General features: G+C 30.8%; 2 protein-coding genes across 2 annotated transcripts; one reads left to right on the forward strand and one right to left on the reverse strand.

Annotated features, from left to right (window-relative positions):
- LOC145618887 (protein Brevis radix-like 2) lies at positions 1–5,223 on the reverse strand. Its single transcript, XM_081673498.1, has 5 exons — positions 4,544–5,223; positions 4,030–4,418; positions 1,313–1,448; positions 713–1,101; positions 1–329 (listed from the first exon to the last, which is right to left on the reverse strand). Exons 1-5 carry the CDS (start codon positions 4,670–4,672, stop codon positions 251–253), a joined length of 1,122 nt encoding a protein of 373 aa, XP_081529624.1. The 5' UTR covers positions 4,673–5,223; the 3' UTR covers positions 1–250.
- Positions 5,224–16,140: 10,917 nt separating this feature from the next.
- Positions 16,141–17,014, forward strand: LOC145625480 (uncharacterized). Its single transcript, XM_081678507.1, has 2 exons — positions 16,141–16,735; positions 16,995–17,014. The coding sequence occupies exons 1-2, from the start codon at positions 16,141–16,143 to the stop codon at positions 17,012–17,014; spliced, it is 615 nt and encodes a 204-aa protein (XP_081534633.1).
- The last annotated feature ends 42 nt before the right edge of the window (positions 17,015–17,056 follow it).

Below are 17,056 nucleotides of genomic sequence, written 5' to 3' on the forward strand. Positions count from 1 at the left end.
GTATCACCGAGCTCAGTTCATGAACATCTTCCTACCTAATGCTCCAACCAAACTTTAACTACATGGAAAATTCTATATTTAGAAATCTATATATAAACTGAAGGTAAAACTGAAAACTTTTGTTGTATGTGTGTTCAATATTCGCCATCATGGTCATTCTGCTTTGTTAGCTAAACCCTTGTACAGCTACTGGAAGATACGGAAAAATAAGTCTCTTACAGGGACTCAGCAAGTTAGGTGTCAGCCGAGATCACAAGTATTGTTCCTGGATCCTGGCCTTGTTCTCTTCCCACCACACTCTGGCATGCATTTCACCAAATCTCTCGCGACTGCATTAGGAATCAAAATGCTTCAAATCAGTGCATCATACAAATGGTATTATGGTGTAGACCCTAAATAAATCCAATGCCAATAGTCATGGAAATTAAGTTAATTAATGGTCAAGATGCAAAGGGAAGGAGGAGGGTTATATCAGTTCTCCTTTACATCAGTAAACCTCTCAAGTAAAAACTTGATTCTTTATTCCAGGCTCTTTGCCCTTGTATAATTTTTTAACTTTAAGAGACCGGGATCCATGAGAATGTTGGTAGGTAGTTTCGTACTTGGTAATGATAAATCAAATATGGTAGTTCAGAATTTTAAATGAGATTCATGGTCCTTGGAATAAAATAAAACTTAAGAAAATTAATACCACTTTACTAATTAAGCTCACCTGAATCTAACACGTCGAAGCTCCCGAGAGCCATTAGGCAATGCTCTGATAGTGATGTAGACACCAGGTTCATCCTGCTCAACCCATTCAGTCTCAACATCACTGGCATTGCTGACAGAAAGTTCACCCGAGTGATCTACCTCTCTTGATAAGCTACTCCTAGCAGAAGCATCAACTGATGATGTCTCTGTTTTTGAAGCACTAATGTTAGATAGTTTAGGAGTTGAAGCAAGTCCATATGACTCATAGTATTGGCGAGCTCCATGCTGATCAAGTGAATCTGTAGAAGAATATGCCAGTCCTGTTGGACGGTGGAAGTTCCGAGGCAAACGTTCTTTGCTCAAAGGTGGTGTTGCCGGACTGCCCTGTGCAGATCCAATCTTGGAGCTCTGCAATAATGTCAAAATATCAAAGAAATCAAAATGATGATCATCATTATGTAGCTCAAACTCAAACAGGATCCTAGCTACGTCATAAAAGACAGCATGAAACCAGTTACATACAGTGAGCCAAAACAAACAAGCCTTTTCTACTGTGTCTCAATCCTTTTTCCGAACAATAAAGTTATCTGTGGCAAAGATACAAGTAACAAGAGCTCACCTCATCTTCAGACCTGGAGGGGGTTGCTGAGGGTACAGCTTGTTGATTGAATTTTTGAACATTATATAGTTCCATCACCTTGTCATAGTTCTCTGCCCACCATCTTTGAGCTTGCCACTTGTTAAAAAGCTCACGGCTGAAAAGGCATTATAAAAAATGGCATGAAGAAAGAAAGACAATGATTTTAACAAGCATAAGACAACAGCACTCTTAGTAAGTGTGTCAAGAAGCAAAAGAAAAAATAGCTTATTGTTGAGTTTTAATTTGTTGAAAAGCTTAAGGCAAAAGGACAAATAGGCAGAGCAGCGAGAATAGAAACATCACATTAAGTACTGTAATCAGGGAGTGTTATGTGGCAACTAATCAAAAGGTCATTGAGTAGTATTTCTCCTCTAACACAACAGGCTCAACCAGTACATTCATAGGGAGCACTCATAAACTCAAGTGGACAACCACATCTGCAAGCAATACATCTTAAACACCTTCCATTGCTGGTTGAACAACCAGTACAGATTTCATCTTAGAAGAAAATACATCTTGTCTATGTTCCAACTCTTCTAAGGGTCCATTGAGCCAAATGATCATGGATATACCATATTCTCAGATATCTGTGTGCACTTTAGTAAATTCTTGTAATTGATAAGATATTATTTGGCTTCTTAACTATAATTCGCCTTCATACTCAGCTGAACAAACAGAACCAGTTCAAAACTTATGTATACTGGAAAATTAGAAAAGCACAGCTTTGCCATCAATTAAAATAGATAATGTACTTCCTTCAAAAGACAAAAGTCAAACAATTTTTCTTTTTAAACTCTTAGTTCCATACAGTACTGTTTAGCTTATGATAACAATTGGTGTATAACTATCTGCCACAAATTTATCAAGCAAAACAAAATGAGGTTAAATTTGTCAATTCCAGGGAAATTATCATCACAAATCATGAAAGACATACAACAACAAACTAATTAGCCAAAAAAAAAAAAAAAAAAAAAAAATTGCTTAAGATACTTAAATGTTTATTTACAACTTTGGGATCTATTTGCTTCACGTATGTTGCTACTTGGATCTGTAGGGAATACTAGTTCCTCACAATCATGTTATATATCTAGTGGCTAACTGGATTCCAAAAAAAAATCAAAAACAAAAAAAAAAAAGAAGCAAGTTTTAAATCTAAACCAACGGGAAATGTTCACCTGCACATTTTGAATCTCTAAAGAATGTTTTCAGAAAAATTGTTAGTAACATATGAGGTACTATACAAAAGCAATATACTATAACAATCTAATCATTTCCAGTAGGGGGGAAAAAAAAAAAAAAAAAAAAAAACAATTCAATTCAATCATCTGATTGACCTAGTGATACTTCTAGTTGGCATGGATGATTAAGCAAAGCATATTGTAACATATAAGCCTCTATAGCACTAGCTGTAGGTCATTATACTCTTTAATATGCTTTGAGCATTAGCAATTCGTTTCACAAGCACATTTTTGCTGGAGACACGCAATGTTTAATCCCTCCAGTCAACAATAATAACATTAAATCTAGGAAATAGTCACATATTGTGATATGCAGAGAAGCTAAAAAATTACCATTGTACAAAGCACTGTAATTACCATTGTACAAAAATCCACAGCTGAAATGAGTAACCGAAATTAAGAGACAAAAAAGATGTGCATAAGAGTGATGAGGGAAACTAAGGGGAAAAAAAGTTTAGAATGAAAAGTGCATGGTCCATAATTAATAAAATGCAATCATTCTAGGTAGCACTTTAACAACATGTTAAAATCCACTTATGGCTTAATAAAAAGGCCCACAAACGCCCTGGTTTTGTGGTTAAAATTAAGCACCATCTCCCACATCCAATAACATAACTATTGCAGCACCCACTGCCTGATGGATATTATTAACCAAAAGAATGCAAACAACATATGATGAGGCCACATGTTTCCTAATCAATATATTAGACACTGGATTCCAGTGTCTCAGCCACTTCTATTGTACCAGTGACATGTAGGAGCAAGGAGCAAAATCTGTTGATCAACCAAGGTCATGAAACCCGATCACAAATTGCACCTATTAAGAAACTCAAGAATCAAATGAAGGGGCAAAAGTTCTGCATCAAAAACAGTAACAACTCTCGAATAATCCACCAAACCCAATTAGTTACATCACTGTCAATGACCTTTAATTGAAACAATCATTATCTTTATCTTGAAGAGTCAATGATTCAACAAGTAGCCAATACTAAACCTGACTATTGGTTCCGAAATTGACTCCCAAATCTAGCAATTCCATGATCCACAAGTGTATTGACAGCTTAAAGTTGGGAAATAAAAGATTTATTGCATAGTCGAAACCCATCATATAACATTATAACCGTCGAAACCCATCTAACTACAAAGTGACAGGTCAAATCACAGTATAACCCACATTCATATGAACTACAGTACTCAATAATAAATTAGACAAAACATAGTTTAGCACATAATGCAAGTTAATATAAAGATAATAGTATAAAACTCCAACTTAAATCACTATCATAAAAACAGACAAAACCCATTTCACTTCAATTATCCAGTTACTAACCCACCAAATAACAAATCAAAATCAAACAAACATCAACGACAACAACAAAGCCTTAGTCCTAAAATGATTTAAAGTCGGCTAACATGAAATCGAAACAACCACAATAACAAGATTAAAACATTTTATACCTAAACCGAATTCGCTTGAGATCATTACCACCTTGAGGCATAGAAACAAAAGTAATAAGAACACCAGGCTCCACTTGAGCAACCCACTCCTTAGGCTCATCCTCCTCCATAAACACCACTGATTCCGACCTCCCACTAATCGAAACCGGCGTCGCCTCGCCACTCGAAAGCCCCATTCCCATCCCTACTCCCTTAACCCTCCCTCCCAATTCCTTCCCCCAATTCTTCACCGTTGATTCCCCCCTTTGATACCCACAATGAAATCTCCCTGAAGAAACAGACCCACCAATTGATTCCTCATAACTCTTCCTATTATTCTCTCTCCTACTTCCTGCACACGGCTTACAGTTCTTGTACGCCCCTGATGCCTTCAATGCCATCCCCTTAATCTGCCATTTTTATCAAATTCAATTTTATCAACATCAAATTAAAACTAACCAATTAAAATTGCTAAATAAATGGGTACATTAAATTGAAAATAAAAAAAAAATGTATTTATGAATTCATCACTTACTTGAGTAGTGAGGGTTTTAATGGGTTGCTTTTTACTGGGTGTTGCGACAACATCATCGTCTTCGTCTTGTTGTTGAGGAGCAAGAGATCCGCCATTTAAATGCTTTGTGCACGCTATACAAGTCAACATCTGGGTAATTTTTTTTAAATGAAACTCACAACAATGGCGGACAGAAAAAATTAATCCAACCCTTTTCGAATTAAAATGCAACTGTACTAAGAAGGAAAGAAAAAAGTTGGATAAGATTTTAAATTTTTTTTTTTTTTTTACAAAGGATTAGTCACATCGAAGTTGTTGGGATTTTGAAGAGACAGAAAAATAAAAAATAAAAAAAAGTTGGGAAAATTTGCAGAAACGTGGTTTACGCTTTCATTCACACCTTCCCGCCGCCATTAATGGCGTGAATCAGATCGGAAGAAACTCCATTAATGGCGTAAATTGAAAATGAATGAGAAATCTGGTAAATTTGTTGTAAAGTGAAAGAGAAGGAGAGTGTGGGAAGGGAGTTGAGTTGAGATTCCCCAGAAAAATAAAATGGACACTTTTTTCTCTCTCTTCCGGGAGAAGAGGAGAGAGAAAGAGGGATGAAATGTGGAGATTTGAGAGGAATTGGTTGTTGCCAAAGTGCTGAGTTGAAGGAGTATGATACTACTACTCCAAGTCTACAACTAGTACTGCTGTAATATCTTGGTCTTTGTGGCACTATTGGTTTGATTGTACAAGTAATTTAGAATTTATGCTTTTTTCACGGGATTTTTAATTAGTTTTACTTGAGATTAGTGGTGATTAGCGGCAACTTGCAATTTTGCAAGCCAGGGAGGGATCGAATTCTATATTTGTTATCTGCCCTTAAGACGGTATATAAGCATTAAATATACTATTTAAAATGAAATTAAGTTAGGAATTTATGACAAAATTACACGTAAATCGGTGTAATTAATGTTAATTTATCCCTAATATTTACTCCATACTTTTTTTAACTTCTTCCGCCCCTAGGGCTATGCTTATCATTTTCTTTTAAAAAAAAATATCTTCGTGTTACTATATGGTAACAAAATCAAGATGAACATTGACAAGAATTAGTACGTGGGTTCTACTTAGCTGATTTGGCTATTTTTCGACTATTTCAAAATCTGAGTATAAACTCCTAAGTCACGAAAACTGAAAATTATATTGACGCCAATGTTATTAAAATCGATATTTGAATCGTATAATCGTACAAATCTACGATCCTAATCCACCCAAATGATGTGAATTGTCGGTACAATCGCTGTGTGGTAGAATCGGTGGAAACGGACTTATTCCATGATTCTATGCCAATCCTAATGATTTCACTCATGCAAAAAGTCTGATTTTCCGAAACCCATAACTTTTTATTGTGAAGTTGTAATTTGGTTTATAATATATCCTTGGAAAGTTCTTCAAGTCTACTTCCCAATAGAATTAGGGCATGTTCTCATTAACTGAACTCAGCTGAACTGAACTGAAATGAATATTTTATAAGAGAAGGAAATTAGGAGCTGAACTGAACTGAATTGAGCTGAATTGAACAGAGCAGAACTGAACTGAACTGAACTGAATTTCAACGTAAGAGAACAGGCCCTTAGTCTCGTACCCGTATCATTTATATCTTCTATGTTATAGCCTAAAGAGTGTAAGGATGTCATAGCTGAGCCTAACTTTAGTTAGTGACTTATATATTATTCAGTATAAATCATAATTAAGTTTATGAAACATCAATTTAAAGAAATTATAAAATTTAATTTAACCATTTAAATTTTTTGGGCAAAAGAATATATACATGAGTCCTACGCACTTAACTTTGGGCATATAATAAACACTTTTATAACATAAAGTTTATTGTAATTGTCATTCTTTAGCTATGTGTTTGAAATGAATTAATTAACTTGACAGTTAGTATTCTATTATCATCAGATCTTTGATTAGGGGAAACAATTTTAGGAGACAACAACACTGTTTTTTTCATATATATAATTTAATAACAATTGTCTCGTACTCTTGTGATTAAGAATATGTACCAATATTCTGACTTTGTAGTGTACTGTTTGAGTTATGCAAAATTACTTCTAAAACTATTTTATGTTTGTATATTCAATATTATATTATCAACTCTCTCTCTCTCTCTCTCTCTCTCTCTCTCTCTCTCTCTCTCTCTATATATATATATATATATATATATATATATATATATATATATATATATATATATATATATATAACTTTGAAAGCATTTACTTCCAAATATTAAACATAGATGCATCCCTACCTTATAAAAAGCATTGTATAAGATTACTCTCATGAATAGTGTGATGCCAATTATACCCTTCAAAATGTGTATTTATATTTATACTCTCATTGATATGTACAAGTTATTTTCAATGAATAGTGTTTGGAGAATAGACCCTCGACAAATTTTATATACTTTATTTCTCTCATTAATGTATATGCCTTTGTCATATTTTATACCTCTAAACAAAGTTATTTGCATATCAACAACTAAATTTGTGATTTACCCCAACCGAAATAATTTCCACATATGATTATGGCGCGCGCATCGCCCTCGTATATATTATAAGTTCTAAATGCACCTTAAAGTAGGCAATGCCACACCTAATCTCACGCAGTCACGCGTGGTGTATCATAGCGTCATTTAGAACATATTCATCAATCCATTCTTTAGAACGCAAATAGCAATCCTTAGATTCTCATATGTAGACTTGTCATGTCTATACATACCCGTAGTTGTCAAGATACTCATGAGGGTCACATGGAAGAGGGGTGCATATGTTGTGAAGCTAATTAATCCTCCTAATTATATTTTGGACCCACAAAAAAAAAAGGACCCAAATTCCTTAAAACCATATAAATAACGGTATATTTGTTAAAAATATATATTTATATAGATAGATAATGGTATATATGTATATTATAGTATATATATAAGTGTATAGGATAAGTGGAAAACCCTAAGATGATGATTGAACATAGAAAAAGTGTTGTGGATCAATATTTGACCCTTTTTAATTTGTGAAGGCCGACAAGTTCGCTTCCTATGTCCAACTATGTACTTGATCTTCTTTTATATTCGATGGTATGCATAAATTTTTGCCTCAATTTCTGGTCTCTTGTAATTCTTCTCTCAACCTAATCAACCACTCGTGTTTGTGGTCCTTAAAAGATTGTTGTAATAGTACATTAATTAATTTTAAACAGTCATAGAGAAAGCTATATGAATAAGTAATTATATGAATTCTTTTAGAGTTTTAGGACAAGCTTTAAAATCAATGTAAATATGTAGATTTATATTAATGTCTTTTATCCTTTATTATATATTACACGTATTATTTAGGTCTAATATATACTTATAAAGTTTTTATTGCTGAATGATACATGGATATTGAACATAATGAAATTTAACATTGAATAATGAATGTTCGAGTTTCTTGTCATGCCGCTATATATACATAGGATTGTTTGCAAAATAGATTTTTCAAAATCAAAAGTATTTATCTTACTAGCTTAGCCTTAAAATATACTTATATTATGGTGGATTAAACATGTTAAAATATGTACAAAAATCGTTTTTTAGTAATTTAATTATAGGAGATTACGTCAAAAAAAATATTATAGGAGATTAGGAGACATACAAAAAATTACTAAATGTTCCAGAAAAGTTGTCACTAACTTACTGTTAAATAGTAAAACAATGGCATATAATTTAAAATATACCGATGAAAGGCCTTTGATGGCAGGTTTTTTTTTTTTTTTTTTTTTTTTTTCCTCCAAAACTTTAATGCTATTATATGCATCTACATACAAAAGTTGGGGGAGCAGAGACAAATTCGAAGGAGATGATGTTAAGTTTAGAGTTAGGACAATTCACAAAAAAAGTGTGATAAATCCATGCTTTATATTAGATGATTCGGGGTCCCCTCTATTCTTTTTAAGTAACTAAGTGAAGTATAAGAAAAAGATGTACCCAAAGTTTTAGCATGCAACTCAACTCGATCTTGCAACTTGCATTTGGGACTTGTCAGCTTTTGATGGAAGATTAGCATGTGCTAATCTCAACTTTTATACGTCTTTATTACCATTATTTTTTAGGGGCAATTAACCGATAGTAATATACGAGGTATTTGAAAGTCATTTAGCTTAGTTCATAATTGAGTTTTTTTTTATTTTTTTATTTTTTTATTTTTTATTTTTTTTTTTTTTTTTTTGTTGTTGTTGTTGTTGTTGTTGTTGGTGGTGGTGGTGGTGTTGTTGTTTAGAGAACCACAAGGATGGATGATGATAAATAATCTCGATATCTCTTCGAATCGGGAGAAAAGTTCTAACCAATTGAGCTATCTCTCACTCTCTAATTGAGTTCATGGTTTTATAGTGTTTCTATACATCAGTTGACTATTTACACTATTTTCCATGTTTGCAACTGAATAAGTAGATAAGTTATATACTTCACAATAGAGAGGTATTTGAGATACATTAATACGTCACACTAATAATTGGTTAAAATGATCCTTCATTCCATTCTTGGTCAAACAATTTTAAAATCAAGATCTGTAGTTTTCTTAGTTCGGGTCCTTTCATTTAAAATTTCATAAATCCCTTTTTAAAATCTATATTAATACTGATAGAGAATATCCATAGAATATTCTCATCCTAAGTTTAGGATATATTTTGTATAAGATTATCTTTGATATCTGTACATATCTTATAGTTACCTAATATGATTAGGTTTCTCATGGTAACCCTGTAAATATTGATCAATGGAAATCACTCTGATCGAGAAGTTTAATATTATCTGACAAATACCATTTCTTTTTATTTGCTACAATATAGATGAGCTAGCATAGAGTCATAGACTCATAAGCAAAACTTGTTTTCAAGTGTTGAATGCAGAGAGAAGAGTACGTAGATATGGATGTCATTAAATGACCTCGTCTTCAAACGAAAAATAACATTTGTTACACCTAATAATATGTATATATATTTTTTTTTTCATTACAAATATTGTAAATAAATAGAAACGAGATTTATTTAAGACCCTAATATTCAAAGTAAAACCGATAGTGTTAATTCACATAATACCAAATATATAATATAAAGTCCGCCAAAAAACATCCAAATCAAAAAGAAAGAAAGTAAGAAAGAAAAAAGAGAAAGTGTAGAAGTTTGGAAGCTTTATAATATTGTTGAATAGAAGAACAAAAGGTAAGAGTTTAGGTTGCACGATGGGCAAATGATTAGTGTTGCAGTTGATAGAAGCATAAGCAGCACTTCCTTGCTTGGATCCCGGTGTAAAAACTAGTCGTATAAAGTTTGCTCCAATTTTTTTTTTTTTGTTTTTGTTTTGGTTCTTCTTTTTTCCGGAGCCCATGGTTAAGGAATTTTGGACCCACTAAAATGGGCCCAACTTATATTATACGAGTACTTTCTTTTGTTTATGCTATCACATTACAAAAACAAAATTCATTTCTTTTTTCTCACTTTATTTATGTCTTTTTCTTACAAATATATTTCTACTTTAGATGATCTTTATTTATTGTATTACAAATGTGGTACCTCGTATAAGGATACTAATAAACTAATACTTTGTAGTTTGTATTATACGAAATATTTGATTTGAACAAACTTAAAGAGCATTATGGAGTAGTCCCTTATTTTTTTTGGGAAATAAGTGTTGCACTTTGATCAACATAGAGTTTTATGCGATTGATTTCAATTTGTTAAATTATTGTATTGGTAGGATTTGTTGGATAATTATAAAAAAGAGTATAATAGCTAAATAATTTATACTTATTACAAAGAGGTACTTAAATATGATTCGAGATTTTAATCGTTGTTTCACCTAATTTTTATTTTACAAAAATCGAATACACTTCAATTACATATATATATATATATATATATATATATATATATATATATATATATATATATATATATATATATATATATATATATATATATATATATATATATTTTAAAAAAAAACCATATTAATTATTATTATTATTATTATTATTAACTCCTATAGATAGCCAAATAAAAGATTCGTTGATTTATACTTGTACTTGTTTTGTCTCCTTAGAAGTTCAGAACAGAATTACGAGTACCAAATTTCACAATAAAAAAAAAAAAATTCACAATTAAAGCAGCTACTTTATTCGGAATGGAAGCATCATTTTGTACTTTCTATTTATAAACTTTAAGCTTTTGCATTGTTTAAAATTATTTTTTTTTGGAGGAGAAGCTTATATGCTCTAAATTTGATCAAATTAATTAAAGTGCAAAATCGTAAAAGTTATCCATGTTTTATGCCATTTGGGGTCCTTAAGGACGAAGGATTAACTGTTTGCTGGTACCATCTTTTAGCTTTTGGATAATCAAAATAAGTAGCTTTTAAAATTTTAATACTTTTATTAAAGTTCTAAATAAGATTGCTTGTTCTTGTTTAATTAGTTAACTTGGAGTTGTTCGTTGGCCAATCATTACTCTTGCCTTATTACGACAGACACGTTGAAATTTGAAATTCGAAGAACACTTTCGACATTTGGTTTAAGTTACTCCCTCCGTGTTTTTTTAAGTGATACATATTGACCGGCACATAGTTTTAGGCAATTTAATTGACTTAAATAAAATAAGAGGTAAGTGGGGTAGTGGAGTATTAAAAAATTGTTAAAGAAAGATAGTGGGGTTAATAGTTTATTGGAAAGTAATGAATGTGAGAGGAAAGATATAATAAAAAAGTAGTAGTAGGTTTGGGTGAGGGTCATGAGAGGAGAGAGATATAATATTTTAATGTATTGTTTTGCCAAAAAAGGAAATGTATCATTTAAAAAAACACGGCCGAAAATGAAAAATGTATCACTTAAAAAAACACGGAGGGAGTATTGTTTAAAATTTTGTTGTACCGCTATGATATTTTAATTTAAAATGTAACTAATGATATTTATACCACTATTTATCAATAATAATATAGAGTGAGGAATAGCTCAAGTGGTTAGAGCTTTCCTCCCGCTTCCAGGAGATCTTAGGATCAACTCTCACCACCGTCCTTGTGGCTCTCTAAACACCAAATTAAAAAAAAAAATAGGATTTATCGTTTTACGGTTCATATAATAACCTGAGGCATCACCTAAATCTAAAAACTAATACTTTATATATAATTTGATTTTAAGAAAGGAATATATAAAGCTCAACGATTAGCTACATATTCTACAGATTATATGATAGCACACTAGCAATTTATGTGATCTCCAATAATAATGTATACATGAGACTGTTAACATATGTAGTATTATATTGTATGATCGATTGCGAATACATATTAATTAACTGAGATGAATAAGATCTCACATTGATTACATGACAAATTTCTTTATTTCATTTTATATACCTCACAAGTATAGTCAAAAGCTGTAGGATCAACATTTTCACATATTTCCCAAAAAGATCGAATTGCCTTGGTTGTTTGATTGTAACTGACTTTTTTTGGGGCTTGTCCTAGTTTATCAAATGATAAAAGACCTGGTATTTTCGTAAATAAACCATTAACCATCAACAATTTTAGGTAGTTAGTTTATATCAAGTAGGTCCTCATTTAATAAAAATGTTGTTAATTTATATAAGAAAATGATAATCTTGTATTTTCTAGACTTTTTGCATGAGTACGAATGTATAATATGATAATAACATTGCCTTGCAATGAAATTAAATAATCAATACCATATTAAGTTGAAGAAAATTCTTTAACAGTTAACATGAAACAGATGATTGGACTTAATTAAGGAATAACTTGGAGTAATTAACCTAATCAAAATTTGTGCTTGTACTTATGTCGCAAAAACAAAGCAATATGATATTCCAAGTGTGAGGAATACAAAACCTAATACGTCTATAAAAATTGATGTTGTCATTTGTTCATACCACAAACGAAAACAAAACAACTTACCAAATTACCAATCTATACCTAATATTTAAAAACACAAACCATCATGCCCATTATGCCACATGTACACTTTATTTTTCACCAATGCAATGCCATATGTCACCTCATTAACATTTTATTTAATTAATCCCCTTTCTCATATTTTTTTTTTTTAAAAAAACTAGCTTTAATTCAATACATGTATGAATGTTGTTTGGTTCACTTTCCCTCAACTTAATATCTTCTACAATTACATTTAATTTTCACCCCTTTAATTTGTCTCCTTTATAAACTATTTATTTTCCAATAAAAATATGTTATAAAATAAAAATTAATATTGTATACATATAAATAACCCGTGCATTGCACAGGATAGAAGGCTAGTTATATTATAAATAACTATTACCTAAGGTTCCATGCAAGTTTCAAATAGCTTGAAGAAATGAGCTAAGCTGTTCAAGCCAAATAGGTTTGCATCTCAACCCCTTTCTTTCATCATAAGTGTTAGTTAATGAGTCTGACATGCGATTGATCTTGCTATAATTGTTATAACGAATGGGTATTTCATAATATGCAAAAGCTAACGCGCGCTTTAGAAAACTAAAATTGGAATATTAAAGTAAAATCAATATTTATTACTCCAATAGACGCATAAGTTTCTCATGCATTTTTAATTTAATATTATTTTGAGCAATATATTAATTAGTCATCTAATGCCCTGAAACGTTCGTTAGCAAGATTTTTCATTATTAAATTTTTAGGAAAATTTTCAACATAAGTACTATATGATTTTTTTTTGTTAGTTATCACTTTTGTGAACAAATACCTTATTTTAAAGTTCGTGAAACCTTTTATTGGTTTTTTGTTTGGCACCATCACTATTTGATGGATTCCATCCAATTTTTAAGATATGATAATTGATAAGCTTAATTTTTTTTTTGAGAGAATAAGCTTAATTAATATACTCAATTTTCATTCGATTAAATTATGTACGTAACCGGCCAATCTTTTATCACTTAATTAAATCATAATTTTATTCTATTTTAATTGCATACTTTGTGTTTTATTCACTAGTGGTTAAATTCTTTTTTCCATTTATCATTTATATAATAATTTGGACAATCATATCTATGTTAATTGCAAACTAATTAAATTTCATCAAAACATATCTTATGGTTGGACAATCATATATGTATGTACAATACTTATATGTTTTCCTCCCTTAATTTTGTTGCTTAGAGGTGATGATTTATATTGATGAAAATTTACTTTAATTTTATTGAAACGAAATTATTTTTGTTGAATTAATTTATTTTACTAAACTTAACTTATTGTATCTTAGCTTAAATTAACTTATTTTTATTAATGGAAATTAATTTACATTATTTGAATGAGATGAATAGAATATAGCCTAAGGTTTTTCGTAGAACGGAATCATGTGAGTCCGATTTATGAGTATGAAAATAATGTAACGTGCTTAAAATCTGTCTACACCAATTCTTGATCTTCGTATTTCCTACAAGATTATCTCTGCTGTAGTCTGTTAGATTTACTGAAGAACAATACTCAGTAATCATGTTGACGACTTTTTGGTCATCGTCAATCCAATAATGGAAGCATTTCGTAATGTTTTCATGGTCTAACGACTTCAGTAGTCTAGCTTCTACACATAATTCCTCAAGATTTTCCAAGACTCTTCTTTTCCTGGTAATACTTTTATCTTACTCCAAGCAATTTTAGTACCTTATATAACAGTTTCAGTTCCTTCTTTGATTTCTTCAGCGAGTGGTGGACGGTACTACAGGTGAGGAGTTGATAGGATGGGTGTTTGGTTTTTTTTACTGACCAATATAATTTAATACCCGACCATTATTATCTAATACCTGACCAATATTATCTAAAATCTGATATTTATAGTCTAATTTCTGACCATTGTAATGTAATATCGGACTATTATTATCTAATTTCTGACCATTATAATCTAATATCTAACTATTATTATCTAATTTATGACCATTATAATCTAATTTCTTACCATTATAATCTACTATCTGAATATTATTATCTAATTTCTGACCATTTAGATTTTTTTCCTCAATTTTTTTTTTTCTTGTTTGTATGACTGGACTCATGTGAGTCTGTTCTACACAAAATTTTTACTACTATTTTTGTTCTCTTTCTTGAATATTTTCGTTAATTTAACTATGATCGACCTTGTTCGCTTCACCTTAAAAGAAGTAATATTTAGTACTTCTTGTCTTGTCACGGGCGGACCAAGGAAGTGTGCTACCCTTGGAAAAGAGAGTAAAAATATATAGTGTTGATCAAAGAGACCTGTTATTATGCATAGGCGGTCTCTTTGATCAGCCAATAGGCCCATAGCATATTCACTAATTCACTGTACTCTGTAGGGCCCATACCACCAATTTCCTTTGCTGTCAGTTTTATAGTAAAAGAGACCAGTTTTTAGTTTCTTAGGTTGTCTTGTATTTGTTTGTTTTTTCCCTTTTTTACAAACTTTTGCTTATGAACTTCTACTTCTAGTTTATGTAAGCATAATTAATTATGTATTCAACCATTTTTTTTTGAAATCTTTCATTTAATTTATGAAAAATTAAGTAATAAAATTTATGATTTTTAAATTATAAATAAATATACTCTTACTTTAATTATTTTTTTAATCACCATATGTATGTAGATGATAACAATCATACAATTATTTTTTTGTAAGTTCATTTGATAAATTCTTCCCATTTTGTTGCTCTTTTATTTCAATGCACATTTTTGGTAATTAAGTAATTTTTTTTTATAATTTAGTTTTAAATGAGTAAAGCAATTAAGAAAAGTTATTGTATATACTAGTATAAATTACCATATATAAAGTAGATTTTAAACTTGTGAATGATGGATACGAAATACATAGAAAGATAATCTATTGAACATATAGAATACTTTTAATTTGATCATTGTATTATATTGATAACTAAAATATAAATTATTCCATATTTGCAAAATGAAAACTTAACTACCAAAATAAATGTTTAAAATTTAAAGGCTAATTAACGATAATATACCGTACGCGTTTTTCTCTCTTATTATTCAATGGCTCAATACTACCTCTAGTTAAAAATCCTGGATCCGCCTCTGCTTCTTGTGTTCTTTTATTTTATCTCCTACTAATGATTTATATAAAATGAATCAATTTTTTTAAAATGTACTTTTTAAGTAGAAAGAAAATTGTTTAGAAACATTGGTATTATTAAATCATCTGGTGAGGTAAATAGTGATAAAAGTGAAAATTTTCTTACCATAAAAGGAAGCAAAAATAGGAAGATAAGAAAAAACAAATCAAACGGAAAATAGAATAATAAATTAACCGAGGGAAAATAATAATCTCAGTCAGTAAAAATAAATTTAGATCAACAAAATCAATTTCAGGTCGGTAAAAATAAGTTGAAATCACTAAAAAAATCAGTTTAATAAAAATAATTTCGTTTCATCAAAAATAAGACAGGTGAAGAGAACATGTTCTAAATTGGGAAAATAGCTCCAATCCCATCATTTTCAACTGTGTAAGTGTCTAACCTTAGGAGTTATTAATCTCCCTCGTTTGCTTATTCATTAGCAGGCATTTTAAAGATCAATGGAGGGATTTGCTACTTCTGTCTTGGATAAGATTAGCAGCGGAGTTGCGCAGGCGATCACAGACTCCACAGTTAAAACTTATGGTTACATCACAAAGTATAATGAGAACATAAAGGAGCTGAAAGATTTTACGAAAAAGTTAGAGGAAAAAAAGATTGATATTGTAGGTAAAGTGGAAGAGGGTGTTAATCAAAAAGGAGAGGAACAAACAAATGAAGCTAGGGATTGGATTAAAGGTGTAAATGAATTGCTTAACGATGTTATGCTCAAGAAAATCGTAGATATGGATGAAGTTAGCCGAAGAATTGAAGATGAATGCTGCTTCGGCGTCTGCCATTGCAATCTGGTTCATCGGTATAAGTGGAGCCAAGCAGCTCAAGAGAAGTTGGATATAATCAAGAAAACCCTTGAAAATGTTCCTAAGGGAGAATATGCACTAACTCAACCTTTATCAGCTAAAAAAGTTTATGACAAGATCAGTGAATATAAGAATCGTGACTTGATTTCTAGACAAAAACTTTTGGATCAAGTTGTGAACAAGTTACTTGATGAACATGTCTTTGTTGTTGGCCTATTTGGTGCAAAGGGTATGGGTAAGTTCTTCATGTTCACCTTTAATTCAATTCTTTTTCTTAATTTTTTTTTGTTTAAATGTGAATATATATATTTTTGTTGAATAGAATGAGTTATTGTGAGTCCGCCTTTATATCATACAATAACTTGCGGAAATGAAAAATAATATGCATTGCATGATGCCATGATTCTTTAAGGTTGTACATGTACTAGCCTCGTATGCACCCATTCATGTGAATATCTGATTTTGACCTATAAGGCTATAACTTTATTACGTAGGATTAGAAAACATCTACTAGTACTGTATCAATTTAAATGTGTAATTTAACAAAATGAAGTTA

This window comes from Chenopodium album, chromosome 3, assembly GCF_948465745.1.
Source record: "Chenopodium album chromosome 3, dcCheAlbu1.1, whole genome shotgun sequence".
Lineage (NCBI taxonomy): Eukaryota > Viridiplantae > Streptophyta > Magnoliopsida > Caryophyllales > Amaranthaceae > Chenopodium > Chenopodium album.

Excerpts from the sequence above, each read along its gene's own strand:
- LOC145618887 (XM_081673498.1), bottom strand. The coding sequence starts at position 4,672 with ATGTTGACTTGTATAGCGTGCACAAAGCATTTAAATGGCGGATCTCTT. Across the intron at positions 4,419-4,543 it reads TTAAAACCCTCACTACTCAA|ATTAAGGGGATGGCATTGAA; the intron begins GTAAGTGATGAA and ends TAAAAATGGCAG. Across the intron at positions 1,449-4,029 it reads CTCAAGCGAATTCGGTTTAG|CCGTGAGCTTTTTAACAAGT; the intron begins GTATAAAATGTT and ends ATGCCTTTTCAG.
- LOC145625480 (XM_081678507.1), top strand. The coding sequence starts at position 16,141 with ATGGAGGGATTTGCTACTTCTGTCTTGGATAAGATTAGCAGCGGAGTT. Across the intron at positions 16,736-16,994 it reads ATTTGGTGCAAAGGGTATGG|GATTAGAAAACATCTACTAG; the intron begins GTAAGTTCTTCA and ends TTTATTACGTAG.